Here is a 20,259-nt window from a genome sequence, read left to right as displayed (position 1 = left end):
GCATAAAGAGACCAGGTCAAGAAAGATATTATTGAAGGGTATGGCTATAAAGACAGGGATTTATTCTCATGCAACGTAAGATTGGAGAGAGAAATGACATGAGGTGAAGTTAATATGAAAGCAAAATGAGGAATGAAAGACTGAAAGTGGAAAGAAGAAGAAAAAGCCCTAGAAAGGAAAGTGGGAGGAGCAGAACCATTTTTGAGGAAGTTGCAAAGCATGTTGGAAAAAAGCTTACATTTGATTGTTGTAGGCAAATGAATGTGAGTTGTCCACAAAACTTGAAGCACACGTTGTTAATGATGTGCACATATTCATGGATATTCTTAAATTATCCAGAGATCCCAGACAGTTTACTAAAATCTTCATGTAACTAGGAGGTGTGATCTTAGAAGTCTTTGGTGATTCACAGTACTGAAATTTCCTTCTACTGTTAAAGAGGTAGAATATATTTTTTAGATAACTTTAAACTCTGATTAATCCAAGTTTCTGTACACAGGCCATGGCTCTGACATGTTGGGACAAATTACACTTTAGTTCTTTGGTTAAAGAGGTACAGGCTAATCTTCAGTTTACTCTTTAGGTCTTGTCTAGCTAAAAGCATTCTTATGGATCTGCAGAGACACTCTACTGAGTTATTTCTCTTTGGTATGCTTGCAGGACTTCTGTGGCACCTGTGATGGGCTTAGTCTCACCACCTCTTCTCCAGCTACTGTAACCTTTACACCTTGCTGGTATCTTATTTAAATAATTAAACTCTGTCACTTTAGTTTTGGATCAACTTTTGTGTCGTCAAGGGTTTCTGTGGTTAAGATTTTTGAGTAGCAATACCAGTTCAACATTGGTGGCAATCAACAAATATGAATTAATTTATAGCATTCTCTTCATGACTCGTAGACAGGCGTATTTGAAACAGTTCATTTTTGTGGACAGTTGTGATAATTGCTTCCTATATCTTGTTTGTGTTTTTCCAGGAGTTTATTATCCCACTCAGTCCATGTCTCGCTTTGTCCGACCTCCTCCATCAGCTCCTGAACCTGGTCCACCTTATTTAGACCATTACCCACCGTACCTTCAGGATCGTGTGGTGAGCCCACAGTACACGCAGCCACAGCAGTACCCTCCTATGGGACAACCCATATACCCACCACATTACGACAGCCGTCGTGTGTATCCCCCTGTCCAGCCATATCAGCGAGAGGAGATGGTCCGAGGAAGCCCTGTACCCATTGAAATTCCACAAGCAGCCGTACCTTCCTATGTACCTGAATCCAGAGACAGATACCAGCAAACAGAGGGTTATTGCCCAGTGGCTCCACATCTCAGTCAGATCAGACCTTCATGTCACAGGGTATGATTTTTATTTTGCGGTTTTGTAGTTGTTTGAGAGAAAAAATATCAACTACTTGAGAAGTTTAATATTTTTGCGGTAAGGAGGTGGTTTTTATGAGAAATTAGAAGTTTGAACTTTTAAGAAGGGGTAAATTTGACAAAGCTGATCAAAAACTGGAAGGCAGTTTGGTTACTGGTCAACTCTGCAGTCGTAATGATGTTAACATATAAAAGAGCAGGCTGCTGCTTAGTGTTCGAAGTAGGAAAGCATTGTGATTAGTTTTGAAAGTCTCACATGGCCCTGACTTCTCCAACAAAGATTAGGCTGGAAAGGGACACTTTCTTTCTAGTGCAGATTAAATATAGTGTGTGCAAATGGTCATGTGTGCATTCTTGTACTGCCCATCTGTGACTGACAGTCTCTGCACCTAAATAAATATACAAACATACATCCCTTGATAAAGGAACCAAAAATGCTGCTTTCCCACATTTTCTCCTCTTTAAGATTGTTAACTGAAGAGTCTTCCTAGTAGAAGTATACAAACTTGTTTTGGTAAATGACCAACTGGAATTGAGTCCTGTAGAATGTTTGGACTTACCTAGCTGTTGTTCAGATTAAAGGCTCTGAATCATATTGCTGAGTCCAGGAAGTTTTTTTAACATATCTTACAGTTTTATCAGCTTTGAGTTTGACACATTTGTGGGATGTTTAATTATATTGCAAAACAAATAATAAATGCCAACTAAAGGTGACTAGGTTATAATCTATAGAGTTCTACCATATGACTGAAATGGGGACTTGCCATGCTGGAACATGTTCCAGAGGAAACTTTGCCAAGTTGGAGTTCAGAGTCACATTGACCTACCTGTGAGTTAAAAGATTAGTAAAGTTAGGAACGCTGGGTTAGTTGAGAATCTAATCAGTTTTAGGCAAATAACATTCCCTGCCTTTGGAGTGTCTTGAACTAACACTCTGGCTGGTGTAGGAACACGTACGTCCTATATTCAACATGAAAGTTAACAGGCAGACTTTAACAAAGTGATCATTGTTTGTTATTGTAATGATACTGTTTGTTCACTGTATTTTGCTTTTCTTGCAGTATATATTGCCATATTTTGTTTGGGTAAACAACATTTTTGAAATTACTAGTTTTGTGTGTTAATGCTTCAGAAGCTTTGTAGCATGTGTCTGTCTTCATTTCAGCCTCATCCCAGCCTGGACGAACTTCACCGACGAAGGAAAGAGATCATGGCCCAGCTAGAAGAGAGGAAGGTGATTTCTCCACCTCCTTTTGCACCATCACCAACCTTGCCTCATCCTTTCCATTCAGAGGAGGTAAGCATATTTTGACAAAAACGTGGCTTGCTAGCATGTTTAGAAAATACTTTGGAATTTGTGTGTGCTGATAGGTGAAGGCAACAAGAAAATTGGAACAGTACAGCGTTGGTGGAGGTAGAAGATAGCTACTTTTGGTGCAACCAAGATAATTAGTTTTGAGCCATTATTAATTGAAGTAGTCAGTCTTAACAGTTACTAGACTTGGCTTCATTTGCTCCTGGCATGTTTAGAATTAAGTAACAGCTTGATAGAGATTTATTTTTTTTTTAACCAAGGTCAAAATATGACTTTGAAACTGGCCAAGTGAACAGTCAGCACTGGGAGTGTAGCCAGGTGATCAGAATTTCACACGTTTCATGCTTGTTGTGTCCTGATTCCAAATGGTGATGTATTTGATTTAAAAAAAAAAAACCCACCACCACCAAAACCAACCAACCGCCCAAACAAAAAACACCAAAAACCCCCAACTATCCTAGTGGTGTTTTTCAGGTTCACTGCTGTTGAAAAGTAGTGGTGGCTGTGAAGCTGCTTCTTCTCTTCACTTACAGAACCAGATTTTTGTTTTTGTACAGTACTTGGATGAAGACCTGAAGGTAGCGGGGAAATACAAAGGAAATGACTACAGCCAGTACTCTCCCTGGTCCTGTGACACCATCGGCTCCTACATTGGAACCAAAGATGCAAAACCCAAAGATGTTGTGGCAGCAAGGAGTGTGGAGATGGCGGTATGTAGGGATTAGGGGAACGTAGAAGAAAAGTTGATACTTCTGTGGGATGGGAGGGGCTCTTCTGTTTGCTTTCTTTCTAGGATGATGGCAAGGCTTGTATTTAAGCTCAAAAGTGCATTGCAGTCAAAGAACACATTTGCAAGTGTGTAGGGTGCTTTGTTTTCAGTTACGAACAGTGCTATGTCTGTGTAGCTGTTCTAGAATTCTGGATATAGATGTAGGCTAACCATTCTGCTCTGAAGCCATGAATAGCAAGTGATATTTTGCCATGATTCTGTACACTTACTTGAAATCCAGAAGTGACACTGCACTGGTAGCTTGTTAATTAAACATGTCCATCTGTTGCTTCTGTACGTCTTTCTGTCAGAGGGAGATGCTGTAACTTAACTTTGTGCTGTTAATTCCTTTTAAGGTGGCTGTTACTGCTGATAACAATGTTACTAGTTTTTACTTGAAGGACTCTGATTTGACAAGAATATCCAAAACTTGCATGAAGCTTTTGAGAGAAGCGTTCATAACATAATGCTAGGCTGATTCTTCTTGAGGGCAATTTCTAACCTTGCTGTGCTTATTCAGCCCTTCACTGAAGCCGTGGGTGTCTGGCTGTGATCTTATTTTGTGCTGCTGCATTTTCTCTGGGTCCATGTTGCAAAAAAAAAAAAAAGGGGGGCTGCCAGGGTGTCATTATTGGGAGTCATGAATGTAAAAGAAAAGAGATAGGATTCTGAAATACCACCGTTATTCTGTTTCTTCCTAATGTTTAAGCATCACTCGACAGCAAGAAGTAGGCTGGTAGCCCATACAAGTAGGAAGACATTTAAATCTTCAAGAAAAAGTACTGTTTAGTCTGAGGGACTATTTTACAGAGCTGCATCTGTTTTTCTCCTTCACCTCCCATCTGCAAAAGTGTTCTATCATCTTTTGCTTATATATTGTCACTGTTGTGGCAACCTTTCTTTGGCTGATGAGGGGAGGGGGAAGAAATCTTTATCCAGAATTTATTTTTCTGTGGACAGGTGCTCACCTGTTGCAACCACTTAACTGAATCAGGATTTTTCTGTCCAGCTTCTTCTCTTTGCCCATAAGCAGGCTTCCCTGTTTCCCCTCTACCTTGTTGGGATTAAATGCATCTGGTTCCTGTCCACTGAATTGTGTTCCTGTAGGACCTTGAAGGCACTACATGAAATAGGAGCAAAAAGGAGGCTTTCTCACAGAAAAAAATCAACAAGAAAAGGCATTTCATCTGTTGCCTTGGGTTTTTTACATGTCCTTTTGCTCTCTATCCTACACAGTGTGTTTTGCCTCGAGTTGGAACGCTGTCACGTTTGACCTGGGGAAGTACTGAGATTACTCAGAATTGGCTTATTGCTGTCCAAGTGGCAGCATTCAGGAACCAACAAGCAGGTCTTGTCTTTCATCCTTGTTGCTAGAAAACTGTACAAATGAACTAGAACTCAATTAAGAGAAGTAATAGGGTTCTGGAGAAGCAATCTCCTTCTTTGTCGCTAAACCGAGCGTTCTTCTGCCCCAGAGCTGGTTTTCAGTGAAGCAAATAGGATGTCTGCTGCTCTTCAGTTTTTGTCTCCTTGTAGAAAGAAATTCTCAGGAGACCTTTACTGCAGATAGCAAGTGAATTAATTAATTCTTCCTTTTTTTTGTTGTCCATAAAAGATTCCTTTTTTCAAGGATAAGGATAGTATCATCTGAGAGTGCATAATGCTGGATTTTATGCAGATGGCATTGCAACTTTACTGTGTTCTTCCCCCTACTCATTAAATGGAAATAAATTAAAATTGGTACTAGCATCCTACAGACTTGAAGTTAAAGTGTCATTTTTTCAGAATTCCAGAGTAGATGCTGTCTAATGCCTCTTCCAATTTGAACACGTTACATTTCTTGTTTAGCTTCCAACTCAGTTGTGACTGCCACTTTCACCCCTTTATTCCTGCCTTAGCTGTGTTATCTTGTCTGTTTGTAGCAGTCCTTATCCTGACTGAAAGCTTGCATTTTTGTTTTAATTTTGGACCACGCTGAAGTTTTGTTTTAGCCTTTAGCCAGTCCTCTTTGTGTAGTAGCCCCACTTACCTTGTTCTCTCTGCTGTATGCAGCACTGTGCTACAGTTTTATTTCTTTAGCAAAGTCTTAACTCAATTTTGGCAATTCCTGCTGTTACATTTTCTGACAGCCAACAGATAGCTTTCCCATGTAACTAAGCACTTTCCCATGCACTTCCCGTTTTTTTTGTCTGTTTCTGTTACCAGTTTGTGTTATCTGGATGTGGTGATTATTCAGGGGAAGGGGTATATTTTGGTTTTTTGTTTTCTTTTGAGTTGAAGAAGCTTTTTTTTAAAGTTTATTTTTATTCATGGCAACAACCCATTGACTTATGTTTTTAAGTTGCTCACTCCAGGTGACTTCTTCCACAACTGTCCTAACTTTATCTCAGTAAAAGCTTTTGTTAGAAATCTTTGATAATCTGTTGTTTCTTCTTCTAAGTAAGCTGAGTCAAATTGACTTACCCTGCTAAATGGAGCTTGTTTTCTGTGCATGTCTTCCTTTGTGACTGCTTGGCAAAACTCTTTGAGTATGGAACATTTTATCAGATTATTTGCTGACCCATTAAGATGTTTGCTTCTGAAGCTGAGTTAGAAACCAGAATGTTCCAAGCAGTACTACTACTTCATGAAAAATGTGCCTACAAAGATGTGCTAGACACTTCCAGGTGCAGTACTGAGTAATTCCCGTTTTGGGTAATCTGCTGGCTATTGGATGATGTGGTTCTTAGCACTGAGCTTCAGAGAAATTTCTTTTGGACTCTGGAAGGAGCCTTTTTTCCCCTTCTGTCGTATTAGACTTCCTCTGTCTTAATTTTCTTTTGCTCCTGCTCCCTTGTCTTGGATTTGTTCGCAATTTGTCGTGCAACTGTTTCACAGTGGCGGTAGTAATGGTCATCTTAAGTTAGACCATTAAAGAGACATCAACTCTAACGGTGGAGTTATAAACTGAAGAATAGTAAGACTGGTTGAAGGATGAATAGAATAGGGAATAGAAGAGACTTACAATACTGGTATCAGCTTGTTGTAAAAGTGGTTTTGTTCATTTCTGAGTAAGTTTTTGACTGCCTTTTCTACATCTTGTCTAGAATGTAGATAGTAAAGCCATGCGTGATCAGCGATTAGACATGCAGCGAAGAGCAGCAGAGACTGGTGATGATGACCTCATTCCATTTGGAGACCGACCAACTGTGTCGAGATTTGGGGCTATCTCTCGTACTTCCAAAGCGATGTACCAGAATTCTGGTCCCATGCAGGCCATGGCGGTTCAGGGAGCTACCACCAAATCAATCATTTCAGGTACTATGTGCGCTCTTGGATTTCGTTGACTGTTATCTTCCTTAATGCTACAGTGTAGTACAAGTTGAAGACAGCCCCTGTAAACTTGTTTCTTGTCTCAGAAATATAGATGAGATACATGTTATGCCACTAAAAATAACTCTAGGTGGGGCTACACTGAGAATCCTGAAAGAAAAGGCTGACACTACTTGCTGCTCCATGGTTGGTGCACACCTAGTGTACATGTTGGTGATTTGTTCTTGCTGTTTGGAAAAAGTTACTTTGTTCTTCTGGGGCCTCTGAGATGAGGCTTCTTTTAAATGTGTTGTAGTAATATCCAGAAACTTACAGCTTTCTCAAATATATAATGCAAAACCATCATAACAAAGTACTGTACTCCACTCCGCCTTTATGGGTAGTTGCTGCTGCAAGCTTAATGCAGCCAGTGTTTTGTGTACTGTTAGGCAAAGCAAGTAAAGTAGGAATAGTTTATTTTCTACACGTCTATTTTCTGATTACGTGTATAATGTGTCTGTATATCTTACTCCAAAAGATAGTCTCTTTCTTAAGGTGCATTGTATAATCTGAAGAAAAGATTTATGTTCCCTCAAACTTCCTTCTAGACTTTTTTCAGGAGTTAACTGCTAGAAACAAAACAAATTCATTTGCTTAATTCAAGCAGTGACATTCCAGACTTTCACAGGTAGAACTCTGGCTTCTGTGAAAGCTTAATCTTCAAACTGGTGTTAGCTAAGTATCTCAGAATTATCAATCAACTCTCAAGTCTTTTAGGAACTTTAGTAAAAGTAATTGCTCTCATAGTGGCTGTAAGTTTGGTTTTTGTGTCCCCATCTCCCTGAGTGTCTGAAGTCCTTCACAGTCTCAGACGCTGGAAGGCTCGTCACAAATCTTGCTGGATGTACAGGAAGAATCATACATTATGCACATGAGACTAGTCGTGTGTAGTGTTTCTCTGTTCATTTCAGCAGAAGAAGAGTTAGACTTCCTTGCTTTTAGAGGGCTGGTCTTTCTGGTTTTTCTCTGTCCAGTTCTGTGTGTTGGCTGAACTACTTGAGGGATAGTTTTGTAATGATGTGACATGGTTTTCTTTCTGTTCACTGGCAGACTACAGTCCTTATGGAACTCACGGTGGCTGGGGAGGCTCTCCATATTCTCCTCATCAAAATATACCTTCTCAGGGACGTTTCAATGACAGGTAGGATTGCTTTATTTTTCTTTGCCTTTTTCTAAATTTTCTTAATCTATTTTTTTTCTATGCCAGCTGAGTAAAGCTTTTTTTTTTTTGAACTCTCCTTATTTTTGCTTTTCTGATCCCAAAGGGAGAGACTGTCCATGTCAGATGTGGCTGGTCATGGGAAACAGTTGCCCTCAGCTGAACGAGAGCAGCAGCTGCGCATGGAGCTTCAGCAAGTAGATCATCAGATTAGCCAGCAGACACAAATGCGAGGTCTAGAGGTTGGTACCAATGTTTGGAAGAGTGGTGAGGGGTGGTATGGAGAGAGATGAAGCTAGTAAAGCTGCTTTTCATGTGTTGGTCTTTCTCTGACTGTAATGATATTCAGTAACAATACTTAATTCTTTGATGCCAGGCATCAGGACTGTGGTACAAGTGTAAACCTCTGCTTAGTAGCAGAAATTTCCCTGCGCTTCACGTGCAAATCAACACCATGCTTGAATCTGCACTCTGCTTGTTCAAGTTTCCTTTCATTCTCTCTCCCTTACTCCCCCTCTCTGTTCATCTGCCTACTCAGAGGCAAATTTGTGGTGTCGATACCTGTTGCTCTTGGCTTTACTGCCGTTGAAAAAGTCTGATTTTATGTACAGAACGCTATGACCCTCATCTGTTTCATGTTTGGCTTTGTGTCCTACCTGTTTCTTCCTCAATAGCGCAAGCCACAAGAGTCAAGAAAATAAAGATATTTAGCTTGAAAAATTAAAGCTTAATATTTTATGTCTGCTCACTTAGAAGAAACATAGTCACTTGCAACATGAGGAAAGATGGGAGTCTGTGTCTGTAAAAGAACTAATGAGCTGAAATCTTTCTTTGTATTTTCTGAGATATGGAAGGAGAAATGTCAAGGCATAATGAAAGAATTCTTTTAGCGAAGGTTTAGGTACTTTTTCTTTTTCCTGCTAGGAAAAAATCAGTACATACTTACCAGAAGACTATACTAGGTATCTCAGCAACTGTCCGTATTAATGTTTTCCCAGAAGGAATTGCTGTAAGTAGTGGATAGCAGCTTCTGCTGAAGCTATGGTTACCCAAGAACACATGTTATAGAGGAGGGTTATTGCAGATTAGTTGTAAGAGCTCGCAATTTTTAAGTCGCAGCAGCAGTTACAAGTAGTATGTATTTCTGAGTTACTTGCAACGTAACTTGTGTTCTTGTGCTCTTGTTTGGGAACAAGAGGAGAAAATGTTTTAAATCTTGCATGTCTGCTTTTGCCATAAGAGTACTGGAAAGTTGCAAAACCAGTAAGTGGCCTGCATCTCCTGCTCATTATTGTGATTGCATCAGTGTTAAATCCTACATAGTTGAGCTTTGAGCCTTGATTTTTTTACCATAATTTAAGTTTGTCAGAACTAATAGGTTCTTTTGAGTAATAACAGCTTTCTTTTGTGTTCAAAGCTGCACGTAGATATTTGAAATCCAGGAGGCTTTATTGATTCACCTGTTATAAGGTTGTAGCAATTGCTTAATTCAGTCAGAGCATGAAGAACTAAATTATTTTGCTTTCTTCTCAACTAAATGAGCATTTCTACTAGAAGACCAACTAGATGTTCAGTTGTGTGGGATAGCAGATAGTGTGTTTAAATGCAGAGCACACACTTATGGAGCTGGTTCCCAAGTATTAGCAGATTGTTGGAGTGGCTGACATAGTTACTGCTTCTACTTGGCTGCTAGTGACTTGCAACTTGTGAATGACTGTAGTCACTTGGCCCTCCTCTGTTCTTGTGTTTCCCAGTCTGGGTCAGTAGAGCGCTACATATCAACATCCACAGCTCTCAAGATATTTTGTATGATTTAGTAATAATACTCTCTCTACTGTAGAATTTGATAAATTCTACTACTGTAAAATAAAGCGGCAGATTTGCTTATCTGCTATTATCTTTTGTTCAATAAATAGGTCACAAAAGAGCAGCGTTTTTGTTCATGTGCTTAATCTTAGTTTTGGGAAGGGAGTCATATATGGGGAAAACTCATGCGAATTTATTACAGTAAAAGGTATTTAACACTGCCTGTTTAGAAATGAAAAGACTTATCTGCCTGGAAAAAAAAAAAAAGTTAAAGCTTGCGTTGGAAGTGATTTCAATTGGGACCTTGTTAAGCATGGAGAGAGGTGGCCTTGGTTTTGCAAATAAGTAATACTCCAGAGTTATGGCCTAGAGGTCTTTATGTGCTTAGTGTGTTGTGTGCTCAGCTGTGTATGTGCTTGGCTTTATGCATTTAGGCTGTTAGTAACAGGCTGCTGTTGCAGAGGGAGGCGACTACCCTGGCAGGCCAACCACAGCCCCCACCCCCACCTCCCAAGTGGACTGGGATGATCTCAAGTGAACAGCTGAGCTTGGAACTACACCAGGTGGAAAGGGAAATTGGGAAGAGAACCCGTGAGCTGAGCATGGTGAGTGCTGTGGGGGTGGGAGGCAGAGAGGTGGAGCGGAGAGATGTGTAGCTGGCTGCAGCCTTTTCACCCTGGCAAAAAAGGCGCTCTGCTGGATGACCATAGCTGGAGTCATCCATCCATCCATCTCTTTATTCTTCAAAACCTCCTGAGAGTTTTTTGGTGGTTCTTCATGAAGCATTTGAATTCTAGCCACTTTAAAATACTCCACCGTTATTTTGTCGCCATTTGAAAATAAGTGTGGTGCTAAATTTGTTGCAAAATATGAATCGTCTCCAAGGTCACTGTGCCATGAGTTGTATAAACTGCTTTAACGTAGAAAACATCATCTGCAGGTACAGGCTAGTGTTTAGAAGTCTGTGTGCTGTTACAGTCTATGGTCTTTGCTTGTTGTTACAAGAATCATCCCTTCCTTTTGGGAAATACTGTGTCCTGAGAGGATGAGCATATCTTATTGAGTCTGTTTTCTTGTCTCATGGCTGTTGTATGACACCAATTTACAGGCTGCCATCATCAGTCCTAAAGGATAAAGTCTCAAATTCTTTTAATACAATGTTAAAGAATTTTTCTTCTGTCCTTTTTTTAAAGGAGAGCCAGTCTTCACTGGATATAAAAAACAAACTGGGCACCACTAAACAGACAGAAAATGGACAACTAGAACCGCAAAGCAAGGTTCCAGCTGAGGACCTCGCGCTGACATTCAGGTAACACGTTTTCAACCTTTCTTTGTCTAACAGGAGAATGACTTAATCAGGGTCACCCTCTGCTATATGAATAATACCCCTTGCCTCACACTGGCTTTGATGTTGAAGCATCTACTAGGAAAAGATTATACAAATCAATTTTTATAGTGCAAGCATGAATTAAGGGCCATTGCAGCTGATGAGTAGGTGAGTGGAATGAGACTGTATATCAATTAACGCAACAGAAGAATTGCAGTGTTTTTAAGACCAGAAGTCCATCTAGTCAACGTTGGATGATTAGTAGGGAGGAACAGGAGATAACAGCCATAAAAGGAATCTTCATCTGCTGTTTTAGTTTCAAAGAAAAGGAACGTTCCAAATGTGAGATTAAAGCTGTTCCATCTTGCTAAGGTTTGTGATGCATGTGTTGCCTAGGAAGGTGTGTAACTTTGAAACACTTAGTTGTGGGCAGTAATTCTATCTGTGTAGATTCTGGAATTGACTTCAATTCATATTTGATAGTCAGTGGAAATAAGATGTTGGCTGGGAATGCTGGAAATCTACACAGCAAGCGTTTTCAGATGGCTGCAAGCATCTGCGTGTATTCAAACTAATACTTTGAAAAGAAAAGCTCAGATGTTTCATTAAGTTTACATAACTTGATGTGAGCAGTTCAGAATGTGGATCTTTATTCAGAAAGTGTATCTATTCATGTACCCCTCTCAATTGCTTATGAAGTCTGCACTTTCTTCTTACAACCAATTTTTGAGTTCTGTGCTGTGCCATTAGATTGAGGCCTCCAGAGCAAAAAACCAAATTGTTCCATATGAAACTGTGGAAGTAACGAAATTGAAACAGCTATTTATTTTTTGATTAAATTTTTTGAAAAAGTTAAATATTCTGGAATGTGTGCATTGTACAGATTGATACTGGACATCTTGTGGCATATACTGAAATACTTTGCAAAACGTAACTGATCTAGAACCCTACAAATACGTACTCTTGTTTGTTTTCAGTTAGCCGTATCTCGGTTCTTCCTTTTCTGGTAAGTATCTGCAGCATACCAGACAACCTATTTGTTACGCAAGTCTTTACCTGTTTACATGTGTTCACCACTGTTCGTTGAGATGGTGCAGCAACAGATAAATGAAGTCCTTTTACTTAAAATAAATGAAAAATCTCAGTAATTGCTTCTCTTCACCCCCTCCCCCTTTCTCCTCAACTTTCTTTCAGCAGTGATGTTCCAAATGGATCAGCCTTGACACAAGAGAACATTGGCCTCCTGTCAAACAAGACAGCATCTCTCAGCCTGTCAGAGGACCCAGAGGGAGGAGGAGACAACCACGATGCCCAGAGAGCAGGAGTTACACCCACGTCTGCTCCATGAAGGGAGGCCAACGTACCCCAGAGTTTCTTTTGCTGGGGTGTTGGTAGCTTCCATCACGTTTTTTTCCAGGGGTGATTGGAGAAACCCAGGAGCAGCAGCAGTAGCAGAGCAGCAGGTCCAGAGGCAATGTGCACAAACACAACTACTAGAAACAAATCCTGCACATAGTTCACATTAACGCATTTTTTAATTAAAAAAATGAAAATTAGCAGTATCTGCAAGCAATTCAAATTAAATTTGTTTTTGTTCTGTGAATGAACTTTATTTTAATAACTTTGGACGCCTTGGATCCCAGGGCTTAAAAAAAAAAGATATTATATATATACTCTGTTTGATTAATTGTATGATCTTAATGAAGTAGGTTTTTTCTTTTATTTTGGTATTATTACATACCCAGTGCATAATTCCTTATCACCATAATTTCTCAATGACTAAAACAACCTGGCCGCTTCCTTGTATGGTTTAAGGGTAAACAAGGAGTGAGGGTTGGAGAGTAGCTGTGAATTGCAGTGTCAAAAGATGTGCAGTAAACTTCATTCTTAAAACAATTCGTCCCATTGTGGCTAGGAACTGAACCTTAGCTTGTGCAAGGCTTCTTGCTTAAGTTATTTAAGTTTAAACTGCAAGTGACAGAACCTTTGTGATGCAACAGGTGCAGTCTTCACTGTATGTCCCAGCACGGCATGCGTTATTAAAGAGCATAACAAAATAAGTGTCCAACAAATGTTATTTTGTTTGAAGGTTGCTGTCCTTTTATTTTCTGTGGGGAGGTCAGCAGAATGCACACCAATCTATTGAGTATTTCTGAAGCTGGTTAGCTGCGGCTTGTGGTAGAGAGGTGGTGCAGCCATGACCAAGGCAGAATCTCATAGAAATAGGAAATAGAACATAAGGTTATGCAGATGCTGGAAGGATGTTAACTGCCAATGAGCTGCTGATCCATGTTAGTTCATCCAGTGTTTGCTGGTGGGTTTTTTGCCCTTCTCACTAGGGCTTTAAAAGAAGCTAACCCAAAGTCCATACAATTAAGTTGATGCAGAGGGACTTACTGACCTCTCTGCCTTTTCAAACAGGTCCTCACGTATGCCTCCTTCTCAGCAACTCTTGCCTTTGTTTTTTCTTCATTGCTATTTTTTAATTATTATTAAAAACATATTTTCCTCTATAACCTGATTTTTTTTTTCTTATTTCTTTTGTTCAGTGGTACATCAGTTACTTAATTGCAGAGCTGTTGAGGGCCTTTTACTGAAGGAGACCCACATATTTGATTTGTGCACATCAATGATGGCAATCTTTAAAACAGCGGTGAAATTTTTTTCTTAAAGTTGGCATTGTTTAAGGTCTGTGTGTATTAGAATTTGATACCTGAGAATCAATCTGCAGCTTGTCTGCCACTGCTGCAGTGAATCCTTCCTAGATTCCCCTTTCATAGGGGAAAAATTGCATCAAAATGACCACTTAAGGTGCAGCACAGATCCTTCAGAAGTACTGAAAAGCAAATGTTGCTTGATAGATCTAGTAGTGCTACTCCTCCCGGTAGATGCCGTGTAAGCACAAGTTGGAGAAACCATAGGTTAAAGAAATGAAAGAGATTTTGTTCTTGCTGCACATTTTTTGACTCTTTTGACATACCTGTATACTAAGAACTCTGTGGAGAATGATTTTAAAGTGCTGCTCCCTCTGCACCTTCTTGGCCTGTTCTTGTTTTTTCTTTCTGGGTTAGACTACTAAATCAGAAAGCACTGGTTATGTAATAAATTACTGCATTGCTTTGGTTGGGTAAAGCAAGAGTTAATAAATTTTCTTGGTTTTTAATTTTTTTCCTTAACCTTAACTCCTGCTGAGGTCATAGCAACCTTGGGCTAAGCTTTGCATTCATCATACTGTTAAATAAAACAAAATGGGGGGTGGGAGGGGATACAGTCCCACTATTGCCTACCAGTAGGAGAGTCCAAACAGAAGACTCTTTTGAGTAGCAATTATTTAATTTGCCCAGTCAAGGCACCGCGTTTATATACTATTTCACATTGAATTTGATTATGCCCTACAGACCTGGCTGGTCAAGGATTTGATACACATATTGGCTTGGGATTCGAGCTTTCTTTTTTATTTAAATAAAAATTTATATATAAATATATATATACATATATACATAGTTATATCTGTATATATATTGGGTATGTTTTAAGAATTTTTTCGCATGAGCGCAGCTGTTGTGATCAAATGTCTGGGAGGTAGAAGCACTGAATGAAAATAAAGGCATTTTTCAGCGCACACGCCCACACTTTCCATATGTCTTCACACGGGTTTATTTTGGTCTTAGTTGAACTTTGGCCTCTTAATTGCCAAGAGTAGTTTTGAAGCTTGCTTTTTTTTCTAACCCCTCTTAACTTTTGGCAAAGAATCATCTTTGCACTAGAATAGCTTCATCTACGCCTTGCCCCCATCCATGCGTATCTCCTACTTGAGGCCTAGCTTTACAGCCACTCCCCTTTGAGTCGAGGAGAACTAGGCTGATGCAGTTTTGAGCCCGTCAGGTCTGTTCCTCCCTCCTCTGCTCTGGGCATGACGATGATTAACGTTTCCCCTTGGCAGCCTGCTCACAAGTCAACTGACACAGGCGCTGTGCCCTCTTCTCCCATCCTTTAGTGCAGAGCACCACCTTCAGGTCAGCCTTCATGTTGTTTTTAATTAGTTTACTTCTTCCTGCTGTGTCTTTATTAATGCAGGGAGCTCATTTTAGTTGAGATAATTAGTGCAATATTCTAATCTAGGAGGACAAGCCCAGAATGTACCTTTTCTTGACTGCAGTCGTTCTTGATGTAAAATGAGTTTTCAAAGACGGTTATGATATGTTTGAATCTACAGATTCATTTTCAACACTAGGAAGAAAATCTGGAGGGGCAAAAAAAACTTTTTACCTTTTATTACTTGTGCCAGCTAGTTTCCTTGCCAGGTTAGGGATTAATTTTTTCTGCACTTCTGCTCCTGGGAGGAATACTGCAGTAAGAGCTTTTCAGATTGCTGGCCTACATATGGTGAATGCTTCCAAAACCTGTGGTTTAGAAGGATGAGACTTTACTGTTGTTTTTTCTCCTTTATCCAGCTCTCCATGCTGTACTTTGTGCATAGTGTCCTTGTTGTGATCAGTGTGTCCAGGTGAATGCCCTGTTTGCCCAGTATTATAGTTTGGCTTGTTAAATAGTTTGTTTAATATTTACCAACAGTATTGATTTTTGGCTTTTGTTTTTGCCCCTCCTCCTCTTAGCCTTTTTCTGCCCTTTTTTTTTTTTTTTTTCAGAAGTTTAGTTTATAAAACCAGTCAAACAGCAAAATAACAGTGTATGCTTTTAAGTCTTTTTCTGGAAGCTGCACCTAAAACTTTCCCTTTTTGTGGAAAAGCATGCTAGTAGAACTGGGAGGACAGGTAGCTTTACATATGATGGAAGCATTGATGGTTACAGCAAACAAGCAGGGAATGAACATTTCTGGAGTTAGTCTGTCTCCTGCTACATTCATTTCTATAGCCCATTGTTGTCCTAGTTGTATAGGAATGCTGTCTACTGTAGTGATCCTGGTCTCGGCTAGAAAGTGGTTTAGTTCCTTCTGCTTGGGCAAGAAGAAACAGTATTACAATGGTGTTAGGGCACTACTGCATCATTTGGTAGGTAGGTTATGTTTTCTACTGTAGTAGACAACTTTGAACCCTCATTGATACCTGGATTTCAGCCCCAGCTTGGACAAACCCCCACAGAATAGGAAGCTTGAAGTGTTAGGTTAAGCTTTAGTATGTCAGTGGTTCAGTCAGTGTAGAAATGATGTTTGTTTATTCTGTAGTGTTATTTTCCCCCCTCTTCTGGCAACATCTTTTTTCCTTTCCTATGACCTAGTTCTCTTTTCTTCATAAGAGAAACTTACATGTTTTCTTCTGCCCCTCTTGTATACTGTCATATCCTGTCCCACTTCAGAGTAGGACTTCTGTTTAGATCAGAGCACCTTTCAACCTTGCAGCACTGTTACCCTTTTCTTCTCAAGTTTTTCTCTGTCTAGTTTGTTCTGAGCCTTAGTCTCTCCCTCTTGTCCGTACCTTCCTTTCGTTCTGTGGCTTGCCCATTCACCCTCCCTGATTGTGTAACAGTGACAGCTTGCTGCCTCAAAACAGAGCATTCAAATGAATTCGCTTAGCCAATGACTTCTGTGAAGTTGCCTTTTCTAATGGTGTTATTACTCAGTGATGCACAAATGTGATATTGCCCCTACTGGTAGGCAAACGGGGGGATCTGTATAAACATGGTAAACTGCTGTTTTTCTTTAAAGGAGAGCCAAAGACTTGTGCTTTACACTTTTTTTTTTTTTCCTGGTGTAGTCATTTTGATTGTCAAATCTTTGTAGGGTTTCGTGAGTTGACTGTATTATCCTAATAACAATTTACAGAAGTTAATGATTGTCAAGCCTTATCCATGCATTGAATTGTGGAAAATTATTCCGTCTAGTCATACAATTTGCAATGTTCTGAGATGTATCTGGGGTATTGTGACATGTTTTCAGTCTCTCATGTACTCTCCCGGCTGATGGAATGGCTCATTTAGAGAGGAAGGAGCAACACCGAAATTTTATATAATCAAAGAAGCCTTGTCTTTAAGTGTTTAAATCTAATTGAATACTGATTTAAAACTACTTCAGTTACAGTAAAAAGATAAATCTGTGTTGCAAATGTGACTGACTTTTAAGCCCATTGGAACTGAAAAGATTTGTCAAACTGTAGCATTACATTAAATTAGATGTGGAAGAAGCAAACTTGTATGATATTGTCTCATGACAGCACAAATTGAGTAAAGTGCGGCAAATTCTTTGTTGGAAAGGGCTAAGTAAGGCTTTTCCTTGATAATATGAGAAAGCTACTTGCATTTCCCTTCCTTGATCTAACTTAAACTCTTGCAGACTGTGATTAAGGTTTTTAGATTCAGAGGGAAATCTGTAAGTCAGAGTAGCACGAACCCTCATTTCCATTGCCATGTCCATTTATAAATGTAGACTATAACTAAGCAGACCGACAGCATGGTTGTCTGAAGGACCCCAATGCAAAGCATCTTCAGTTGGCTAGGTATTTCAGACCCACTTTTATGGTCCAAGAAGTTGAGTACTAATGATCAGGAGGCTCACGAGCAGGAGTGCCATCACATCATCTTTGTTGCAAAATGGGGGGGAACACCAACATTAGAAATGTGCAAGTTTTGTGCTTGTGTGTGTATGAAGTTTTTGTAGTCCTAGAAGAGACAGAAGGAACACAGAGCAGGACTGGGGCATGGCGTTACCTTAAAATTTAATCATCGTTCACTTTCCAAAACACACTTCCTATTTCCATCTCCTAATGTTGGTGGCACTGATTTAAAAACAACCATAAACAGTCAGTGTGACAGCAACTTAATTTTTTGTATCACAGCAAATCAGTTCCTATGGATGAAAAAAAGGAAGTGGAAGTTCTTGAGTTGTCTAAATGGTAATTTAGACATGAACTGGAAAAACATCTGCCTTGCTTGAGTAAATGTAAACGCTGAATTTATGAGGAAGGTGAAAGCTCTTCTGAGCCACCTTTTATCTATAGCCTTGGTGCTAACAGCTGGGTGGTTGCTACTTGTGGTATACCAGCATACAGATTATGTAGCGCAAATTGATTTATTCTCAGATAGAATATAATCTGAAATGTTAGAAACTTCTTTGAGGTTTCTCTTTTTCTTACTCAACTGTTGTCAACTGCATTGTTTTCTGTTGAAATATCAGAGGAGTGAAAGAGGCAAGAGTAAGTTAAAGTTGTACAGGTCATTTTGGGGAACGTTATACCAGCACAGTGTCCTTATACAGTTAACAGATGGTCTTTATTCTTGTGTAGGAAGAAGAATGTCACTGCTTAGTATTGTCACAGTCTTTGAGGCACTGCTTGTGATGCCGGTAAAGCCTTGATGAGCAGGGAAAGGAGAACAAACTTAATATTGGTCCTATTTATAATTTTTTTTTTCCCCAATGGCAAGTGTAATATCATGCCATGGAAACTTTTTGAACGCTACGCTAAGCGGAGAGGGTACAGCCTTTTCTGAAATTTCCCCATAAAAAGAGCACATGGGAATGTGGATTCATCTGCATCAGGAACATCCCAGTCATTTGAAGCTTAAAATATGTGACCGTAATAATAAAAATTGGATGCCTGTAGCTTAGTAGCCTAAATAATTAACTGATCTTTCCCAGGCAGTCTTTGCAATTCCAGTGAGTTTGTGTATGATTTCAGTGCAAATTGCCAGGTGTTCAGCATTTGGGAAAGTTTAGGTGCCCAGCGTCATCCAGCGAGGCAGGTGTCTTTGGATATACAGGTTGGATGGTCTCATATTCCAGGAAATGTCTGAGTCTAAGCTCTGAAAGTTTTAGGAAAACACAATTATGAACTTCAGTTTGAAAAAGTTTTGGGAAAGATGGAAACAACAGGTGGTGCCATGTCTCTGAAAATAAAAAGCATTAGAGATGATGGAATTACATATGAAATGTATGAGGAAACTATATATCTGTAAGCAAAAAAAATATCTTGTGGAGTATTTGATGTTTTAAGAAATTATTTGCTTCTTTGTAATGTTAAAAAGATTTATTAATAGTTCTGTGGCAGACAGTACTCGCAAGTCTTTGGCATCCAAACCAGGTTGTGTATTGGATGGATCCCACAACTGGATGTGTACACTGACCTCTTCTAGCTTTTTAAAAAAAACTTGGTAGCAGCGTTTTGTAAATGTACAAAGCGACCTGGAACAGAAGAAACCCTGTTCATGTCACAGCTGCTGCGCAGTTCACAATTGGTACCTTTAATCCGCAGCCTCTCTTCAGTGAAGCTGCTCTAATGGGGCAAATCTAGCACATCACATGACTTTCAGTTTTTTCTAATTTTAAGGAGTTCCCGTTACCCCTTTGGCCTCTGCTTGCTGTGTAAGCAGCCTCTATGCTGAGAGGAGCTTTCCTTAAAGTCAGCTTGGCAACTGTGCTGTAGCTTGATTATTTTTCCCTATTTTCTATAACTGGTGGCATAGTGTCGAGCTCTTTCCCCATGGTATTTGTTGCTATGGGGAGGAAGGGGTGAGGCAAGGCATGGATGAGAGGAGGGAGGGAGAGTTGTGGGTGGTTCTGTATGACAGCTCTCACCCCTTCTTTGAAATCGTCTGCTTCCAGTTGTGGGATTTCTCTATAGATGACTCTTTTCCTGTTTTTTGTAAGCCTAGTTTTCTTCGATCTTGTTAGTTCCGTACAAGTCTCCCCGAGACATTCTGCAGTCATTATCACCTTTTTGGGTGGAGTTTATTTTATTTTTTGGTTTGTTTGGTTTTTTAAATAACTTTTTAACATTGGTGCATATATGCTTGGGATAGAGCTCATGTAATTTTCCAATCGTATTGATTGTATGTGATTGTGCCCTGCAGAGGTATATTTAACAAAAAAATAAAATAAAAAGGATAGTCTAGGTAATAAAGGAGACCATGAGATTTGTTGAGTCAGGTTATGAACCATTTCTTGAATTTATTTAGGATCCTTGATAAGTGAAATCCCCTGTCTGCTCTTCTCATGAGTCAGAGCTAAACAGTCATGAATTCTCTTTGTGTTTGAACTGGTTCTTTTCTTGCTTTTCTTCTCCTTCCGTTGTTTTTTTTTTTTTCTTTCCTGCTTCTCTTCCCCATCAAAAAAAAAAATCTTGAGCCTGTATGGGAATGGCTGATTCTGGGTTGATATTGTGAATATTTATTGTTTGTAACTATCAAAACATTTTTAATAGGAGTAGAGA

General features: G+C 39.5%; 1 protein-coding gene across 1 annotated transcript in view; it reads left to right on the top strand.

Annotated features, from left to right (window-relative positions):
* RC3H1 (ring finger and CCCH-type domains 1) overlaps nt 1–19,971 on the top strand; it is a 65,703-nt gene extending 45,732 nt beyond the window's left edge. Inside the window, exons 12-20 of the mRNA XM_086463418.1 lie at nt 975–1,351; nt 2,537–2,668; nt 3,244–3,396; nt 6,542–6,752; nt 7,857–7,947; nt 8,072–8,207; nt 10,206–10,376; nt 10,965–11,080; nt 12,293–19,971. Coding sequence (XP_086319544.1) covers nt 975–1,351; nt 2,537–2,668; nt 3,244–3,396; nt 6,542–6,752; nt 7,857–7,947; nt 8,072–8,207; nt 10,206–10,376; nt 10,965–11,080; nt 12,293–12,446 — 1,541 coding nt within the window. The 3' untranslated portion in view covers nt 12,447–19,971. The remainder of the gene's footprint in view (nt 1–974; nt 1,352–2,536; nt 2,669–3,243; nt 3,397–6,541; nt 6,753–7,856; nt 7,948–8,071; nt 8,208–10,205; nt 10,377–10,964; nt 11,081–12,292) is intronic.
* Nucleotides 19,972–20,259: the final 288 nt, after the last annotated feature.

The sequence above is a fragment of the Leptosomus discolor genome, chromosome 3, assembly GCF_034619465.1.
Source record: "Leptosomus discolor isolate bLepDis1 chromosome 3, bLepDis1.hap2, whole genome shotgun sequence".
In the NCBI taxonomy this organism is placed as follows: Eukaryota; Metazoa; Chordata; class Aves; order Leptosomiformes; family Leptosomidae; genus Leptosomus; species Leptosomus discolor.
This window is presented reverse-complemented; position numbering and strand designations above follow the sequence as displayed.